Source organism: Eubalaena glacialis, chromosome 14 (assembly GCF_028564815.1).
Source record: "Eubalaena glacialis isolate mEubGla1 chromosome 14, mEubGla1.1.hap2.+ XY, whole genome shotgun sequence".
Lineage (NCBI taxonomy): Eukaryota > Metazoa > Chordata > Mammalia > Artiodactyla > Balaenidae > Eubalaena > Eubalaena glacialis.
Window position 1 is genome coordinate 85,670,545 of NC_083729.1, and position 20,502 is coordinate 85,691,046.

At 41.0% G+C, this 20,502-nt stretch overlaps 1 protein-coding gene across 1 annotated transcript in view; it reads left to right on the forward strand.

The window, feature by feature from the left end:
• Positions 1 to 20,502, forward strand: part of VWA3B (von Willebrand factor A domain containing 3B) — a 208,738-nt gene that overhangs the window by 106,252 nt on the left and 81,984 nt on the right. Inside the window, exons 13-14 of the mRNA XM_061211052.1 lie at positions 3,578 to 3,676; positions 10,475 to 10,657. Coding sequence (XP_061067035.1) covers positions 3,578 to 3,676; positions 10,475 to 10,657 — 282 coding nt within the window. The remainder of the gene's footprint in view (positions 1 to 3,577; positions 3,677 to 10,474; positions 10,658 to 20,502) is intronic.

The window sequence follows — 20,502 nt, forward strand, 5'->3', positions numbered from 1 at the left end:
AATATATCAGATCATTTTTTTGTAAAGTGTGATTCTGCTCTCTTCAAAAGTCTTCATTGAAGAACCCTTGCTTGCTTGCTGAATGTGCAAAATTCATTTTCAAGAAGACCAGATTCCTCTATTATTCTTTGGACTAGTTTGGTCCAGGAATCAACCCAGTAAGTTCAGGACAACACTCAGACGTTCTGAGCCTGCCGTGTGCTGGTGTCACAGAGCAGTGGTCAGCTGGCATAGCCAGTCCTTGAGTCAGAGAATTTAAAAAATTTTAGTTATTGTTATTTTTAAGTTCTAAAAGTTCCATTTGGTTCTCCTTCGTGTCTTTTTTTTTTCTCTGATGAGACCTTCTTTTTCTTTGCTGATGCATTTTAGTTTTCATTTGTTTCAATATTGTTGGTAATTGCTAGCTGAAATATTCTTTTCATGGCTAATCTAAAATTTTTGTCGAATAATTCTAACATATTTGTCTTCTTGCTGTTGGTATCTATTATCTTTTTCATTTCAGGTTGAGAGCTTCCTGCTTCTTGGTACGATGGACTGATTATCAATTGAATCCTAGACATTTTTGTTTTACGTTATGAGACTCTGGATATTCTTCTAGCCTTCTATTTAGTTGGCTCTGTCTCACACTGCTCTGTCAGGGAGATGGGTGGGCCCTGCCTCATACTTCCAGGTGCAGGCTGAAGTTCAGGTTCCCCACTCGAACTCTGTTGACACCTGATGGGGAGGAGCACCTTGTTACTGCTGGGTGGGAGTGGACATCATTGAGCAGGGAGGACGTGGTACAGTTGGTGGGGATGAAAGTCCCAGCTCACTACTTGGCTTCCTTGTATACCACTCTGGCAGAAGTGTTAGATGATTTATTTTATTTATCCTACTTGGTGTTATCTGACCTTCTTGGGTCCATGGGGTTATGTCTGTCATTGTTTTGGAAAATTCTCAGCCATTATTTTTTTTTCAAATATTTCTTCTGTCCTGTTTTCCCTCTTCTCCTATGTTTCCAATTAAGCATATATCAGACCATTTGATACTGTTCCACAGCTCTTTGATGCTCTTTTCTGTTTTGATTTGCTCTTTTTTCTCTTTGTATTTTAATTTGGGTAATTCCTATTCCTCTTTCTTCACGTTCACTAGTTCTTTCCTTGGCTGTTTTGAACCTACAGTCATTCCTCTGTATCTATAGGGTCCTCATTCATGGATTCAACCAACCCCAGATGGAAATTTTTTTTTAATTCCAGAAAGTTCCAAAAAACAAAACTTGAATTTGCTGCATGCTGGCAACTGTTTACATAGCATTTGAACTGTATTAGGTATTATACATAATCTAGAGAAGATTTAAAGTATATGGGAGGATGGGACTTCCCTGGTGGTGCAGTGGTTAAGAATCCTCCTGCCAATGCAGGGGACACGGGTTCGAGCCCTGGTCCGGAAAGATCCCACATGCCGCGAAGCAACTAAGCCCGTGCGCCACAACTACTGAGCCTGCGCGCCTAGAGCCTGTGCTCTGCAACAAGAGAAGCCCGCGCACCAAAACAAAGAGTAGCCCCGGCTCGCCGCAACTAGAGAAAGCCCGCGTGCAGCAACAAAGACCCAATGCAGCCAAAAATAAATAAATAAATAAATTTATTTAAAAATAAATAAAGTATATGTGAGGATGTGCATAGGTTATATGCAAATACTATGCCATTTTATATAAGGGACTTGAGCATCTGCAGATTTTGGTATCTGTCAAGAGGAGAGTGTCCTGGACCAACCCCTGTGGATACCAAGGAACAACTGTACTCTGAACTCTTTGAAAGACTTCTTCACCATCCTACTGAGTTTTTTATTGTTAGCATTTTTATTCTATTATTTCTTAAGGTTACATCTCTGCTGAAATTACCCACCTGGTCTTGAATGTTGTTCACCTTTGCCATTAGAGGTTTTAAATGTATGAATCACAGTTATTTTAAATTTTCTGTCAGATGGTTTCAGCATCTGTGTCATATCTGTGTTTGTTTCTGATGAGTACTTCTGTCTCTCGGTAGTATGTTGTTTACTCTTCTATTTGTATGCTTATTTTTTGTTAAAAGCTGGACATCACGTGCAGTATATAGAGACTGAGATAAATATTTTTAATGCCTGGAAATGAGCATGCCTTTCTTTGTGGGGTGGGTTAAAATTACTCTAATTAGGAGTTGGGCTGGGTTTGAGGTTTGTTTGTTTGCACCATATCCCTCAAATTCTTGTAGCGATACTTTGTGTTAGGGTAGGGGATGACGTGCCAGAGGGTTGTCTGCTTCATCCTCGGCTTTTGATTTTTCCCTTCATCCTGGGCCTCAAAGAGAGCGTTTCTCTTGAAAGTTATTTGTTAGTTGATGTTTCTAGGGGAGTGATGGGGGTGGGTGTTCTCTGAATAAGCCTCAGTCTTAATCAGGCATGGTGTCCAGGAGCCTCAGGCGTGTGGCCTTCTCAGTATCTCTGAGCCCAGCATGTGGCCCTGCTCCTTCTGCTGGTGTAGGGAGTTTGTTGTTTCCTCTTTCCTTCCCCCAGCCTTCCTGGGTTTTGACCAGCGCCCTAGGGTGAGCGTGTTCATTGTTGCCCCCCCCCGACCCCCGACCCCATATACACACACTGATTAAGGCTTTTGTTCTGCCGGGGAGAGTGGGGAGAGGGTCTCTATGCAGATTCCTGTGTCTCTCTCCCCCAGTTCTGCACTGTGAAGGAGACTTTCTCTAGACTCTCCCAATCTATTCTGTGAGCCCCCTGTGGGGTTTGTGGCGAAACAGCCTTCAAGAGAGCGCCAATGCCCCCATATCTGTGGCCTCTCGCCAACATACACCTGGCAGCCTCCGCTGATTCACCAGTCACCCCAGCCCAACTCTTCTTCTAGTGTCTGGCTGCATCCTGTCCCAGAATGCCAGGGCTGGCCTCTTGCCTGACTCTCCAGGGGCCCATCCCTCCCCAGATTTGGGGCCAGTTGGTTGCCCTGTGACCTGAACCCTCTCATGGGCATAACAAAAGTCATGTACTTGCTGTGTGTCTGGCTTTTTTTCATTCTGAGTTTTGGAGTGACACCTTTGCCAGTTCTGTACCTCCCTAGGCAGAAACTGCGGGAGTTTTACAACTTTACAGTTTCCTGTACCTCCGGATTGCTCATGACACCACACTCATGTTTGCTGAATACTGGGTGTCATGAATCAATCCTGGTTGGAAACTAACATGGTCCCCGCCCGGGTGTATTCAGGCTGCATGTTTAAGCCGTTTCGACAGCTGAATGAACAGTTACTGAGTTAGTGCCTGCCACAGAAACACACAAAGATAAAATTGAATTAAGAGCTCTGTCGTCAGGACAGGAAATCCATCGTCCTGGCTTCTAGCTATCCTGGGACTGTCTGCATAGATGCTTTTATGACATATCCAGGGATTTGTCTTCTTGGAATTCCTGGACTTAAATTATTATCTCAATCTAATTTAAATGTATCTTTTATTTCACAAGTACTTTTCTTTTTGGAAGCAGAGAATAAGTAACACTTGTTTGTGAGACCTTTTTTGAGATTCAAGTATGTACTTGGTATGTCTCTCTCTCTCTTTTCTGTAGATTGGAAGTTCCACAAACACCCTGAGTGCCCTGCAAATTGCTTTTGCTGATAAAGAAACACAAGTAATCTACCTTTTGACAGATGGGAGACCTGACCAGGTACTTATCAAAGTTGGGAACAAAGAGGGACTCACTAATCCCCTGAAAGTGAATGCTGAGAGTGGGTTTGGGGGACCTTTAACACTGCCACTAAAAAGCTGTTGAGAGATACTTGCTTGGCTTAGGGACGCAGAACTGAGGTAAAAAACACACACACACTGAGAAATTCCTTTGTCTACTACAACAGTGAGGAGAATTTAAGTGACAGTGAGTGTTGTTTGGTTAATTTGATGCACAGCCATAGACCTGGAAACCAACCCCATGAAAGGAGATGTCTGCCTTCCATGGAAGACTGGTTTATATTTTATTATAAACTAAGAGTGAGGAGATTCTTTTTGATTTTTTTCCTTTGGGGGACGCTGAATCTAAAACATGTCACTGCACAGTGTCCTTGGTTTTATCCCTAATTTTAACTTAGTAATCATTTAAACAAAAGCATGCCTTTCTGGTGAAATGTTCTTTGTTTTGTTTAGCCTGACTGGAAAATATTTGAAAAGTTTTAGTGGCGTCTGTTCATCTTCTTTTGAGCTTTGTGAATGAAGGACTAATGCTCTGGGCATTAAATAAATATACGGATGTGCAGGCCAGTACAATGTAAATTAACCGCTAAAGTGAATTAGTATCAACTTGTTTCCTTCATTGTGAAGTGTCTGCATGTGAAGACTGCTAGGCAAATATCCAGGGCTTAAATACTAAAGCAACTGGATTTTACTACAGTGTTAGATTTATGGCCGAGAAGTTGTATAAAGTGAAATTTTATTTGGAATGATTTTCCTATCAACTTCACTACACTTTCTATTCAGAGGCAATTTATTGTGCCCTGTGTATGCTCCTTGTGTGGCGGCTACACGTTTGAGGCTACGGAGATGAATAATATCCTGCCCCAGGGGAGCGTACACGTTGGAGGATGCGCTAGCGTATACAGTTAATTCTGATAAGATATAGGGAGTGGAGTTGCCTGTGCTACGGGCTGTATGGGAGCAGAGTGATGAATTCTGCCGTACACGATGGAGAGAAGGCCAGGCAAGGTTCCACCGAGGAGGGCGCATTTCAGCTGTGTCTGGAAGGAGGAGAAGAAATTTCCTAAACAGGGGAGATTACTGGTATCCTGGGCAGAAGGAACAGAGGTGTGAAAATATGTGGGCTGCTCGGGGGAACAACCCGAGAGCAATGAATGGAAAAGTGTCAGGGCCGAGTCTCGGAGGTTTGGTTGGGGGAGATTGTGAAGGTCCTTGAATGTCACACAGAAAGGATGGGCTTTACCTCAGTAGGGACTCTCAGAGGAGCAGATGGTCCCATCCACCTGTGCGTTAGAGATATGCCTCTAATGCACAGGTGGATGGGAGAGCCAGAGAAAGACTAGATCTTGGGCTGGTGAGGTCCCACCTCAGGGAGGAGTAGCAGAAATGCGGAGGAGGGGACCCTTCAGAGATGAGATCATGGAAGTAGCATCAAAGGACTTGGTGGCCAGTTTGGGGGCAGGAGGTGGGGGGCTGGGTGAGGAACAAGGGAGAAAGGGCTCAAGATGACTGATTTCTGGTTTCTAGTAATTGTTATTAACTGATTGAAATCTAAAGAAGGAGAAGACCTGGGGGTTTCTGGTGGAGGAAGCTGAGTTTGAGCTCCTGGAGTTCATGGCTGTCCAAAAGCCCCTAGAAGGATGGGGCTGGCATTTGGGGGAAGAAGTAGGCTGCAGGTTCTGACTTGCAAGTCATCTGGACAGGGGATCTTTTTCTTGTTAATAAACCCTAACTGATTTTATTGTAATTTAGAAAATATAAGTAAGCATATAATCATAAGGAAGAATAAGATGTAAATTGTTCATAATTCAATTTTCTGCTCTTTCTCATCTAATATATGCAGTTTTTCCAAGTCATGAGAAATTCTTCAGAAACATCATTCTCAATGAGTGCATCATATTAAATGACATAGATTTAATAAAACTACCTTAAAAATTGACTTGATTTAATTTTTGAATAGTAGTACATTCACATGGTACAAATGACAAGGGTACGAAAGGATAGAATGTAGAGAAAATCCTCCCTCCCACCTCCTTTCACCAGCTAGGAGGCAGGTGATATGTATATTACCAGTTTCTTGCATCTTCTTTGAGAGATAGTTTGCTATGCAGACAGATATTTGTTTATGTATATTTCCTTTTAAAATACATAAATGGTAGCATATTACACACACAATTCTGCAACTGTATTAATAAAACAATATACCTCGGAGATTGCTTAATATCATTTCATAAAGAGCTTCCTCATTTTTTCTATAGCTGCCTACTATTCCATCACACAGCTACTTAGTCATGTCCCCCGGTGATGAATGTTTAGGTTATTTCAATCTTCCTGTTATATACAAGGTTGCAGAAGTAACTGTGCGCATATATCATTTTGCACATGTATACCTGTAGCATAAATTCTGAGAAGTGAACTCAGTTAAAAGGAATATGTTTTGATAGATACTGCTAAATAGCCCTTGAAGAAGATTTACCAAGTACCACTGTACCAGCAGTGTGTTGGGAAGGATTCTTGGTCTACAGTCCATCATAGACTTACGAGGGTCTGGAATCTCCCAAAATTATATAAAAAATGCACTCATACATTTCTCTGGGGAGAAGATCAGTAGCTTGCCCCCAAATTCCCAGAGGGTCTGTGGTCCACTTCACGATGAGGCAGTAGGGAAATGAACGACTTGGAATCAGAAATATGCAAGTTACTGAAAAAGTGATTTATAAACTCTTATTCAGGCATTTCATATTTGTATCTGCCTTTTCCCCACAAGCAATCTACTTATTTTGCATTATTCCTCAGACTCTCAAAAAAGCAAATGGATATTTGATATTCATGTTCTATGTAGAGGACATTAAGATGTACCACTCAATCTCGATTTGTTTTTGAATTTTCACTGACTTTGTAAGGACCTGAATATGTAAGACCAATGTCACTATTCCTGGTACTCTGCAGAATTTTCTACTTGGAAGAACACACAGAGATACTGTTTAGGATTCAATTCCATGAACATCAGCGTGCTGCTTGTTTATTAAGTGTCCAGGGCAGAATTATATAGAAGACAAGTCTTTTAATTAATCAAGTTCAAAGGGTTCTTCATGAACCTGGGATTGCTAGGTGTCCTTTGGTGGGCATCTGTAGGTGCAGATGGACACTGCAGGGCCTCTGTCAGGAGCAGCCCAGCACATCTTTGGCTGTGGTTATTTTGGGACTTCTTTGAAGTTAGGGACTCACCCTCGCAAGAATGGACGTGAGGAAGGTATCTGCACTGTTCTAAACAAAAACGGATGGATAATAAAGCCCCACGTAGGGTATGTGAGGGATGGGGGCAGGGGAAGGCACAGGGTGACCCCCTCTGCACAAACAAACCTCCTTCAGGCTGTTGGGAGAACGGTCCCTGCCTTTCTTGGCACCCCAAGTTGACCTTTGTGGTGAAAGGAACATCTGGCTGCACACCTGTTTAGACTCGGGGACGAGGGCAGTGGGAGAGAGTGTCTCAGGTGTGCTGCTTGGCCCCATCTTAGGGACCGACGGGACCTCTGAGGGGAACAGACTAAGGAGTCCTGGGCTGAGAAAGGCTTCCTCGGTGTCCTACAGACGTGGCCCCCGCATTCCACAGCCCTGCGAGCTGAGCTACTATAGTAAGTGGCTGGGAAGAGTCAGGGTGACTCAGGCTGTGGTGGTGAAAGGCTTACTTCAACATACTGAGTCTTCTTTTAAGCTGTGAGGACACCCACCAGCGAAAAGGATCCTTGGGGGCTGCAGGGTTGGGGCAGGAGGACAGGCGTGGCTCTCTTCCCTTGCAGGGATGGAGCTCCTTCTGCAATCAAGGTGCAGCCCGGCCTTCTGCCCAACTCTCCACCACCACGCTGGGCACTAGAACCTCGTGCCAGTTTAGCAAACACTACCTGGGGCTGTGTGCTGGTGGGGGGCTCACAGCGAGACACGTAAGAGACTTTCTCATGCTCATGCTCTCTTGAGCTGTCAGGACTGATGGAAATAAACAGCTTTAGAGCCAGAGACCTGGGTTAGAGCTCATCCCCAGCACTGCCCATCTGAATGACCTTGGGCAAGTGCCCCCAATGTGAATTTCCTCATCCGTGACTTAGAGCTAATGCTCCCTCCTCACAGGGTTGCTATGAGTGAATGAGGTGATATTCTCGTGAATGCATTACATGGAGATTATACATATATATATATATATATATATATATATATATATATATATTTTTTTTTTTTTTTTTTTTTTTTTTGCCACCCGGCATGTGGAATCTTAGTTCCCCCACCAGGGATCGAAACTGTGCCCCCTGCAGTGGAAGCACGGAGGCTTAACCACTGGACCACCAGGGAAGTCCCTAAACACTGGGGGGTTTTTTGCGGGGTGGGGGTTGTTTTTGTTTTTGTTTTGGCATTCCACAGATATTTACTGAGCACCTTTTATGTGCCAGGTACTGCTATCAGTCTGGGATACAGTGGGGAGCAAGATAGACAACATACCTGCCTTCAGTGAAGCTTCTGTTTTATGGCGAGATAGGCAATGAGCAAATGACTATATGAAATAATGTCAGGTAGCGTATGAAAGATGAAAATGCTACCCACAGTCCCTGGCACCCACACTATTGGCACTAAATCAACGTTAGTTTCTTTCCCTTCCCAAATATCTCAGCTGTAAGTCAATATAGGAGTAATTTCTAGCTAAAACCCTATCTATCAAATTAACAGAATTTAGGTCTAGCATCTCCAGTCTGGTATATGGGGCTGAGGGGCAGTGGCCAGGAGTCCTGTAAGAAATGAGGATAATGATAGTACCTTCCATGGTGGGTTGTAGGGGGGATGCAGGGAGAGAGCACAAGCAGAGCCCTTAGTGCCCAGCACATGGTAAGTCCTCAAAACGGAAGCTAGGTTGAAGGAAGAGCAGGCAGCAGAGAGGGCTTTGCTCTGTCCTTGAAGTTGACAAGAGGGATGGGATCAGCCCTCAGCTAGGTTAGGTTGCTGTTTGGTTAGGAACCAGCCGATGGGCAGAGGGGAGGGGAGAGAAGAGAGGAGGAGAAGTGTGGGTGGGCTTATGGGCAGGGACAGGCTCAAGGCTGGTCAGATACAGAGACTGAAGCCGTGTGTAAGTGGTGGCTGGAATGAGACCAGTCTCTGGGGGACCACTCAACTGGCCATCTCCCAGTGGTGAGTCCAGAGACCTCCCTCATCCCCCTGCCTCCCCAGGGCTCATAGCAAACGTATAGGAAGGGTCAACAGTCAAGGGATAGGAACTGGGGGTGGAGAGTGGGAACTGGCTGAAGGAGCCAGCAAGTTGGGTCCATCAAAGAGGGACTGAGAAACACAGAGGCAGTGGAAGCAAGAGAATCAGAGGCACTTCTGCGGGTGCTCAGCTGGGTGTGGTGGTGCTGGTAGAGAGGTGGCAGGGCAGTTCATCAGTCATCTTTCCTGAGAGCCGGGTAGTGTTTACGGAGAGCCAGTCCTTACCAAGAGACGGTCTTTATTGCAAATGGCGCGGAAACAAATAGTCTGGCATTGCTTCTAGCAGTAGAAACTCTTTGAATCTAGCCTTACCACTTAAGAGGTTGATGACCCTAGGAAACTTAATCCTTCTGAGCCTCAATTTCTCCATCTTTAAGTGGAGTCCATATCCATACCTACTGTGCCAATTAGGGTTTCATGTGACTGCGGAAAAAAGCAAAAGAGCAGACCAATGATGGCTGAAACAATGGAGAGATTTATATCCCTATGGCTACGAAGCCCAGCGGAAGGTAGTCTAGGTTATGCAGCTGTTCAAGGATGTCTCCAAGAAATAGGCTTCCTTTAATCTTTATGCTTCACTGTCTTTGTGTGTGACGTCCACCCTCATGGTCACAAAAGAGCTGCTCCACTTCTAGGCAGAGTGTCCACTTTCCAGGGGGCAGGGGTGAAAAGGGAGAGGATATTAGCTTTTTTTGTTAAGTCTTTGTCTTTATATTGGCAAAAAAAATCTCTCCCTTGAGACTTCTGCTTATATCTCAATGGACAGACCTGGCCACACCTAGCTGCAAAAAAAGTGTCAGAAGATGAGTTTGTATGTGTGTATGTGTTGTGTTTGTTTGTTTTTAACTAAGTATGTTGCTACCATGAAAAGAAAACCAGGGCTCTGACAGTAAAAAAAGGAGAGGTAGGCAACTAGCAGTCTTTCCAAAACTCTCTCACAAGATGGTTGTGAGGATTAACTGGGATATTATGTCCCCAACAGAGTGCCCAGCACATGGAAGGACCCTAAATCAATGTCTCTTTTTTCACTCTGTGGGAGACACATTGACGGTGGTCTAGAAATTACTCTTTGGGAGTAGATGCTTTGGAAGCCACATGGAGATCTGGTGGCCTCACTCTGTAGAATCCCAATAGCCAAGGTGTATTACCCATGACCCTAATACTTTAAGCACTCAGAAGTATAGCCCAGCACTTTAAAAGCATGGACTCTAGGCTTAGGTGCACTGAAATTGAGTAGTTTGGTTAGTCAAATATTTCTCCCAGATTTTTTGCCACCAAACTGTGAGCTCTCAGAGGGCAAGAACTGAGTCATTGGTCTTCATACTCTCACTATCTGGCAGTGTTTGCTTTGTTTATTGAATTGAATTTACACCTTTCCAGGAAGTCACTCTCCACTGTATACAGGATTACTATTTGAGAATTTCACTATCTAGAGCAAATACTAGGGATTTTCACGTCTTTTTTTTTTTTTTTTCTGTCTCTTCCTCTCTCTTTCCATCTCCCCTTTTTCCCTCAAAATGTATCATTTCAGCCACCTGAAATGGTTATAGAGCAGGCCAAAGGTTTTCAGAAAGTTCCTATTTACACCATCTCCTTCTGTTACAATGATGAGATTGCAAATGGATTTTTGAAAGAGCTTGCTTCTTTGACTGGAGGAGAGTTCCATTCTTACAGTTTTGGTTACAAGGATCCCTGTCCTCCAGAGGCTGTTCAGGTAAGAGCTTAATGGGCTGAGAAGAGAGTGTTCACTTATTTCAGCACTAATGGCTGGAGGCCCATGGATGAGACTTTAATTGGGAAAACAGCAACCACAAGGACAACTAAGTTGAGAAAATGAATCACTTAACAGTGAGTGTACTACAAAATGTGGTCTAAGGACCACCTGAGCTAAGGCACCTGTGACAATGCAGATTCCTGGGTCCTACTTCAGAGCTACTAAATCAGACTGTAGGCATAGAGGCCTAGGAATCTTAATATATTTTGTTTTTTTCTATGCTTTTTATTATGGAAAGTTTCAAACAAACACAAAAGTAGAAGAGTATATGGACCATGTACCTATCAGTCAAATTTAACAATTATCAACATTTTGCCAAACTTCAGAAATCTGTATTTTTAACAAGCATCCTGGGGGTCCATACATAAAGTTTGTTAACCACTGCCTGTTTACAGACATTTGTGGGAAACTTTCAAAAAATTCAGATGTTAGGTAGTTGTCTTCTGACTTCTCAGGCTGTATAACCACGTGACACCTGATAAAGCAATCCATTCTAATGCACTAATGGGAGAAAGTAAATAAAATTCTATGCTCCAGTCTTCCAGTCTTGGCCTGAAGATATGCATTTCAAGAATGCCCTTCTATGGGCTTCCCTGGTGGCACAGTGGTTAAGAATCCGCCTGCCAATGCAGGGGACATGGGTTTGAGGCCTGGTTCAGGAAGATCGCCCATGCCGCGGAGCAACTAAGCCCGTGTGCCACAACTACTGAGCCTGCACTCTAAAGCCCGTGAGCCACAACTACTGAGCCCGCACGCCTACAGCCCGTGCTCCGCAACAAGAGAAGCCACCGTAATGAGAAGCCCACACACCGCAACGGAAGAGTAGCCCCCACTTGCCACAACTGGAGAAAGCCTGCGTGCAGCAACGAAGATCCAACACAGCCAAATAAATAAATAAATAAATAAATAAATAAATATAAAATCCTTTATAAAAAAAGAAAAGAATGCCCTTCTAGAGAATGTGGTTTTTGACTTACTGTCTGCTCTGAGGAGTGACAAACCAGAGTACTGATCAATGCTTACACGTGAGGAAACTACCAGAGTCTGGGGAATGAATCATCCAAAGGAACTGGAGGGAACAGTACTCTGAGCTCACACAAAGCAGAGAATACTGACTACTTCCATCAGTTATATTGGAAAACCTCATAATCTTATGGGCATTGGGTAGAATTTAAATAATGATCTTCCCTTAGCAGTGGGAACAACCAAACACTGCTCCAGTTCTGTCTAGAAAATCTTAAATGCAAGACCTGAAAGGATCAGTCCATTTCCAAGGAACTTAACTGCATCCCTGAACAAACCCCAAGAATAATTATAGGAAAACAAAAATATCCACCACTCAACAAAGTAAAATCGACAGTTTCTGATATCCAATCAAATAGTACCAGGTATGCAAAGAAGCAGGGAAATACAGGTCCATAACGAGGAGAAAAAACAAACAGAAAAATTGAAACATGTAAAACTGACTCAGATGTTAGTATTAGAGCATGAAAACAGTTATTGTAACTGTATTTGATATGTTCAAAAAGTTAGGGAGAGACATGGAAGATACAAGTAAGACACAAATCAAACTTCTGGAGATAAAAAAGTACCATGTATGAGATAAAATAATACATGTAATAGGATGAACAGCAGATCAGACATTGCAGAACAAAAGATTAGTAAACTGCAAGATAGCAATAGAAATATCCAAAATGTAACGTAGAAAAGAAAGAGAATTAAAAGCAAAAAAACAAACCAGAAAAATAGAAAACAAGGCATCAGAGAGCTGTGGAAAAATTCAAGTAGCTTAAACATATATGAAGCAATAGTGACCAGAAATTTTACAAGTTGGATTAAAACTACAAATCCACAGATCCAAGAAACTCAATGAATCCCAAGCACAATAAACATGAAGAAAACTACACCAAGTTACATCAGAATCAAACTTCTCAAAAACAGTGACAAAGAGAAAATTTTAAAAGAAGGTGAATTATATACAGAGGAACAAAGATAAGAATGACAGCAGATTTCTCATTAGAAACAATGCAAGTGAAAAGAGAGTGATGTGACATTTTTAAAGTACTGAAAGAAAAACAACTGTCAGTATAGAATCTATACACAGAATATATTTCAAAAAGCAAGGTTAATAAAGATGTATAAAAACTGAAATAAGTCATCACCGATAAACCTGCAGTACAAGAAATGTTAAAGAGAGTACTATAGGTAGAAGGAAAATCATACCAGATAGAAATACAGATCTACACTAAGGAATGAAGAGCAAAGGAAATGGTAACTGCATGGGTAAATATGTAAGTTTTTTTTCCTTGTTATTTAAATCTAATTATAAATAACTGGAGGGATTTCCAGTTCCAGCAATAATGGAGTAGCCCCATTCCTCCTAGGTCCTCTGTCTTACAGCTTAAAAGCCCTGGACATAACACAACAAACAAGCAAAGGAAGACTCTGAAAAGTAGAAAGAAGGAGGTGGAATGCCTGGGGACCTCAGACCTTAAGGAATGACATGGCATGAGTTCTGTGGGTTTTGTTAATTGTCTTCCATATACCCCAGATGGGGCACTGCCAAAGCCTCCAACCTGGAATCCCTAACAGGCACAGACCCAAAAAATGACCCAAGAACAACCTATTTCCCCTAGCTTAGCCAAAGACCTTTTTGGCAATACCTGCCCTACTCCAGCCATACACCAATGGGAGGACTACATCCCCTTCCCCAGGATTTCAGTGGAGCTGAACAGGGAGATGATCTTCCATACCACCCACCTGCTCCATGGAAGGAAGTGATGGTGCTCTGATATCCCTGTCAGGTGGTATCAGTATATCTGCCCAGAGAGCTAATATTCCAGCCCCGACATGGTGGAAGCCAGTGGCAATGCTTCTCTGCTGGTGTAGTGTGAGTGGGGCTGAATGGAAAGGTGATTCTCCAAACCCCACCAAGCAGAAGCAGGTGTGCTGCAAATCCTGTGCTAGGGTAGTATCAGAGGATTGAGAGGGAAGCTGATCATCCATCCCGCCCAACTCCAGCAGAAGTAAGCAGTGCCCTCATTCCCCAAGCAGGGTATTGTCCAAGGCGTCCAGTGGCAAGCTGAACCACTGTCCCACCAGGCAGCACTGAGACTTAAGAAGGCACTGTGAGGTCAGGGGCGTCACTTCTATTCTTCACCACAGCCTTCATGGCAGTGGGATCAGCAAGGAGCTAAGCTTCCACAAACACCCAGCATCAATGAAAATGAAAAAGTAAGTGTGGGCTGGGGATAGGTGACACTCCACTTTCCCCCATCCCTTGTGTCAGTGAGGCTTGGTGGGAAGCTGCCTCCACAACACCCACCAGCATAAGATAGATGAGGTAGTGTGAAATAGGACTAACCCCACAGCGGTCCTCCCCCAGTGGAGAGCTGAGCCTCTACCTCTACCCAGCATCAACAAGGCCAAAGGAGGTGTGCTATGTGGGGCTACTCAGTGCTCTGTTAACCCCTACCCTTAGGAGCTCTGACTGTGAACAAAGTGGAGATAACTGTCCCACGAAAAGAGAGCTGAACTCCTGACTCTGGCCACTGTGACAGTTCGCCTTGATGAAGACAGCTGAAAAAAAAAAAAAGAATCACCAGATACGCAGGTATGCCCAAATGAAAATGAACTTTAGTTATAAAAGTTCCCAAATATATAAAACATGTACCAGAAAAACAGGTTTACTGGAGTAAGTGAGAGGACTAGCCAAAGGGACACAGCCACAAGTGGCCCCCTCTGGGAAGCCTCTTTATCCCCATGGTCCTGAGACTCCACCTCTGTACAGAGACGCCAGAGTGGGAAGGAAAAATAGGCAGGAGGGACCCAGCCCAAGCAAATGGTCCACTCCAGGAAAACCCTTTATCAATGGGTCAAAGAGAAGTTCTCAATTTGCTTAGAACTGAATGAAAACAAAAATGCACATCAAACTATGTGGAATGCAGCTAAAACAGTGTTGGGAGTGAAATTTATAGCACTAAATGCTTATGTTGGAAACAAGAAAACGTATTGAATCAACAATCTGCGTTCTCACCCCAAGAAACTAGAACAAGAAGAGCAAAATAAACCGAAAGCAATCAGAAGGAAGGAAACAATGAAGATAAGAACATAAAAATCAGTGAAATTGAAAATAGTAAAACAGTAGAGAAAATCAATGAGACAAAAAGCTGTTCCTTTGAAAAAAAATTCTCTCAAGAATTTGATAAAACCTCTCAGAAGGCTGACAAAGAGAGCAGACACAAAGCACTAATATCAGGAATGAAATAGGGGACATCACAGTAGATCTCACAGTCATTAAAAGATAATAAAAGGAATACAACAAACAACTTTGCATTCATAAATTTGACAACTTAGAAAAAAAATGGACTGCTTCCACAAAATCCACCAACTACCAAAACTCAACCAAGATAAAATGGACAATGTGAATAGCACTAAAATCATAAAATAAACTGAATTTATAATTTTAAAACTTCTGAAAAAGAAATACCAAGGCTCAGATGGCTCCATGGAGAATTTTACCAAACAGTTAAAAAGTAATTAAACCAGTTTATTTCAAGAAATAGGAGAGATCACTTTCTAATTCTCTTTATGAAGCCAGTATTGCCTTGACACCAAAACCAGAAGACAGTATTAAAAAAAAAAAAAAAAAAATCCACAGACCAATATACCAATGAACAACGATGCAAAAATCCTCAATAATGTATTAGTAACCTGAATCCAGCAGTGTATAAAAGAATTATACATTATGACCAAGGGGGATTTTATTCAGATATACAAGGCTGGTTTGACATTAGAAAATCAATCAATGTAATCCAGCATATTAACTGGCTAAAGAAGAGAAATCATATCGTCATATTATTGTGCACAAATATCCTTGACCAAATGCAACACCCTTTAATGATAAAAAACTCTCAGCAAAATAGAAATAGAGGGGAACTTCCTCAACTTACATCAACTTAATACCTACGAGTAAAATCATACTTAATAGTGAAAGATTGAATAATTTCCTCCTAAGATCAAGAAAGTGGCAAAGGCATCCACTCTCACCACTCATATTTAACATACTACTGGAAGCTCTACCCATGACAACAAGGCAAGAGAATAAACAAAAGGCATACAGATCGGAAAGGGAGAAATAGACCTGTCCCTATTTGCTCGTAACATATTGTCGACACATAAAACCTCAAGGAGCTAAAAAACAAAACAGAACTCCTAGAACTATTGAGTTCAGCAAGGCCACTGGTTACAAGATCAGCACACAAAATTCAGTCACATTTTGAGAAGTCAAAATTAAATATTCAATATTAGTTACAATTGCTCCAAAGAATATGAAATACTTAGAGATATATTTTAAAAATATGTACAAAAGTAGGCATAGAGGGAACTTTCCTCAACATAATAAAGGCCGTATATGACAAACCCACAGCCAACATTGTCCTCAATGGTGAAAAACTGAAACCATTTCCACTAAGATCAGGAACAAGACAAGGTTGCCCACTCTCACCACTATTATTCAACATAGTTTTGGAAGTGTTAGCCACAGCAATCAGAGACGAAAAAGAAATAAAAGGAATCCAAATCGGAAAAGAAGAAGTAAAGCTGTCACTGTTTGCAGATGACATGATACTATACATAGAGAATCCAAAAGATGCTACCAGAAAACTACTAGAGCTAATCAATGAATTTGGTAAAGTAGCAGGATACAAAATTAATGCACAGAAATCTCTTGCATTCCTGTATACTAATGATGAAAAATCTGAAAGTGAAATTAAGAAAACACTCCCGTTTACCATTGCAACAAAAAGAATAAAATACCTAGGAATAAACCTACCTAAGGAGACAAAAGACCTGTATGCAGAAAATTATAGGACACTGATGAAAGAAATTAAAGATGATACAAATAGATGGAGAGATATACCATGTTCTTGGATTGGAAGAATAAACATTGTGAAAATGACTCTGCTACCCAAAGCAATCTACAGATTCAATGCAATCCCTATCAAACTACCACTGGCATTTTTCACAGAACTAGAACAAAAAATTTCACAATTTGTATGGAAACACAAAAGACCCCGAATAGCCAAAGCAATCTTGAGAACGAAAAATGGAGCTGGAGGAATCAGGCTCCCTGACTTCAGACTATATTACAAAGCTACAGTAATCAAGACAGTTTGGTACTGGCACAAAAACAGAAATATAGATCAATGGAACAGGATAGAAAGCCCAGAGATAAGCCCACGCACATATGGTCACCTTATCTTTGATAAAGGAGGCAAGCATATACAGTGGAGAAAAGACAGCCTCTTCAATAAGTGGTGCTGGGAAAATTGGACAGGTACATGTAAAAGTATGAAATTAGAACACTCCCTAACACCATACACAAAAATAAACTCAAAATGGATTAAAGACCTAAGTGTAAGGCCAGACACTATCAAACTCTTAGAGGAAAACATAGGCAGAACACTGTATGACATAAGTCACAGCAAGATCCTTTTTGACCCAGGTCCTAGAGAAATGGAAATAAAAACACAAATAAACAAATGGGACCTAATGAAACTTAAAAGCTTTTGCACAGCAAAGGAAACCATAAACAAGACCAAAAGACAACCCTCAGAATGGGAGAAAATATTTGCAAATGAAGCAACTGACAAAGGATTAATCTCCAAGATTTACAAGCAGCTCATGCAGCTCAATAACAAAAAAACAAACAAACCAATCCAAAAATGGGCAGAAGACCTAAATAGACATTTCTCCAAAGAAGAGATACAGATTGCCAACAGACACATGAAAGAATGCTCAACATCATTAATCATTAGAGAAATGCAAATCAAAACTACAATGAGGTATCATCTCACACCGGTCAGAATGGCCATCATCAAAAAATCTAGAAACAATAAATGCTGGAGAGGGTGTGGAGAAAAGGGAACACTCTTGCACTGTTGGTGGGAATGTAAATTGATACAGCCACTATGGAGAACAGTATGGAGGTTCCTTAAAAAACTAAAAATAGAACTACCATATGACCCAGCAATCCCACTACTGGGCATATACCCTGAGAAAACCATAATTCAGAAAGAGTCATGTACCAAAATATTCATTGCAGCTCTGTTTACAATAGCCAGGACATGGAAGCAACCTAGGTGTCCATCATCTGATGAATGGATAAAGAAGATGTGGCTCATATATACAATGGAATATTACTCAGCCATAAAAAGAAATGAAATGGAGGTGTTTGTAATGAGGTGGATGGAGTTAGAGTCTGTCATACAGAGTGAAGTAAGTCAGAAAGAGAAAAACAAATACAGTATGCTAACACATATATATGGAATCTAAGGGAAAAAAAAAAAAAAAAAAAGAGGTCATGAAGAACCTAGTGGCAAGATGGGAATAAAGACACAGACCTACTAGAGAATGGACTTGAGGATATGGGGAGGGGGAGGGGTGAGATGTGACAGGGTGAGAGAGTGTCATGGACATATATACACTACCAAATGTAAAATAGATAACTAGTGGGAAGCAGCCGCATAGCACAGGGAGATCAGCTCGGTGCTTTGTGACCACCTAGAGGGGTGGGATAGGGAGGGTGGGAGGGAGGGAGATGCAAGAGGGAAGAGATATGGCAACATATGTATATGTGTAACTGATTCACTTTGTTGTAAAGCAGAAGCTAGCACACCATTGTAAAGCAATTATACTTCAATAAAGATGTTTTAAAAAAAAATAAAAATAAAAATATTTACAGGATTTTTATGCTGAAAATTACAAAAGACTGAAGAAAGAAATCAAAGAAAACCTAAATAAATGGACAGGCGTATACCTTGTTCATGGATTGGATGACTGAACATATTAGAGATCTATTTGATTTATAGATTTAATTCAATTCCTGTCAAAATCCCAGAAAGGTTTTTTACAGACATGGTCAAGCTTATTCTAAAATCTATATGGCAAGTCACAGGCCCTAGAAAACCCTACAAATCTTGAAAAAGAAGAATAAAGTGGGAGAAATAATTGCAGTATTAAGGCTTACAGTGTAGCTGCATTAATTAAGGCAGTATGGCTTTGGTGGAGAAACAGACACCTAGACCAATGGATAGAGTATAGAACCCAGAAGTATACCCACACAGTATGCCAAACTGATTTTTGACAAAGGTACAAAAGCAATTCAATGGGAGAAGGAGAGCCTTTTCAAAAAATGGTTGGAGCAATTGGACATTCATAGACAAAATAGTGAACCTCAACCTAAACCTCACCCTTCATGCAAATATTAACTCAAAATGGATTATGGACTTAAATGTAAAACATAAAACTATAAAAATTCTGGAAAGAAATATGGAAGAAAATCTCAAGGACCTTGGGCTAGGCAAAGAATTTTTAGTCTTGAGACCAAAAGCATGATCCATAAAAGAAAAGATTGATAAATTGGACCTCATCAAAAATAAAACCTTTTGCTTTGCAAAAGACCCTGTTAACAGGATGAAAAGACACTGGGAGTGTCTGCCTTTCCCTTGGGACAAACTGGATGAAGAGTACATGGGATATCTCTGTATTATTTATTACAACTGCATGAAATCTACAGTTATTTAATTTAAAAAAGACAATTTACTGGTAAAGCAAAAAATAATAATAAATTCAACATCTAGTGATAAACTGCTCAAAAGACACAAATTACCAAAACTCTCTCAAGAAGAAATAGATAACCTGAACAGCCTTACATCTATTTAAGAAATTGAATTTGTAGTTAAAAACCTTTATGCATAGAAGCCTCCAGGCCCAGATTGCTTCACTGCTGATTTACATCAAACATTTAAAGGAGAAAATAATATCAGTTCTACACAAACTCTTCTAGGAAAATGAAAGGAGGGAATACTTTCATATGAGGCAAGCATTAACCTGATACCAAACCCTCACAAATACCATCAGACAAGAAACTTATCTGCTAATATTCCTTACGCATACAGAAGTCGAATGCATAATGACGAAGTTGGGTTTATCCCAGAAATGCAAGTTTTGTTTAACATTTGAAAATTGATATACAATTCACCAAATTAACATACTTTATTAAAAACTTTACAATCATCTCAATTTATGCAGAAAAAGTTTTGACAAAATCCAACACACTTTTCTAATGAAAGCTCTCAGCAAAATATGAACAGAACAGACTTCCTCATTCTGATAAATGGCATTTAGGAAAAACCTACAGCTAACACCATACTCTAATAGTAAAAGATTGTACGGTTTTCCCCTCATATCAGTAAAATGACAAGGTTGTCTGCTTTCACCACTCCTTTTCAACAGTGTAATGGAAATTCTAGTTAGCCCAATAAACCAGAGGGCAGGAAAACCATCCAGAATGGAAATGATGAAGTAAAACAGTCTTTATTTTCATTCAGCATGGTTATGTATGTAGAAAATCCAATGGAATATACAAAAATGCTGCTGGAACTAATCACTGAATTTAGCAAGATTGTAGGATACAAGGTCAACATACAAAAATGAATTTTGTTTCTACATATTAGCAAAGAAAAATAAAAATTATCATTTACAATAGCATCAAAAATATGAAACATGTAGGGACAAATTTGTCAAAATATGTGAAAGGGCCTGTATACTGAAAACTACAAAACATTGCTGAGGGATGTATCTTGTTTACGGGTCAGAAGACATCACAGTGTTAATATGTGCGTTCTCTCTCAATTGATCTTTAGAGTCATCACAATCCCAATCAAAATCTCAGCAGGCTTTTTAAATTAAAAATTGACAAACTAATTCCATGGAAACTTTGA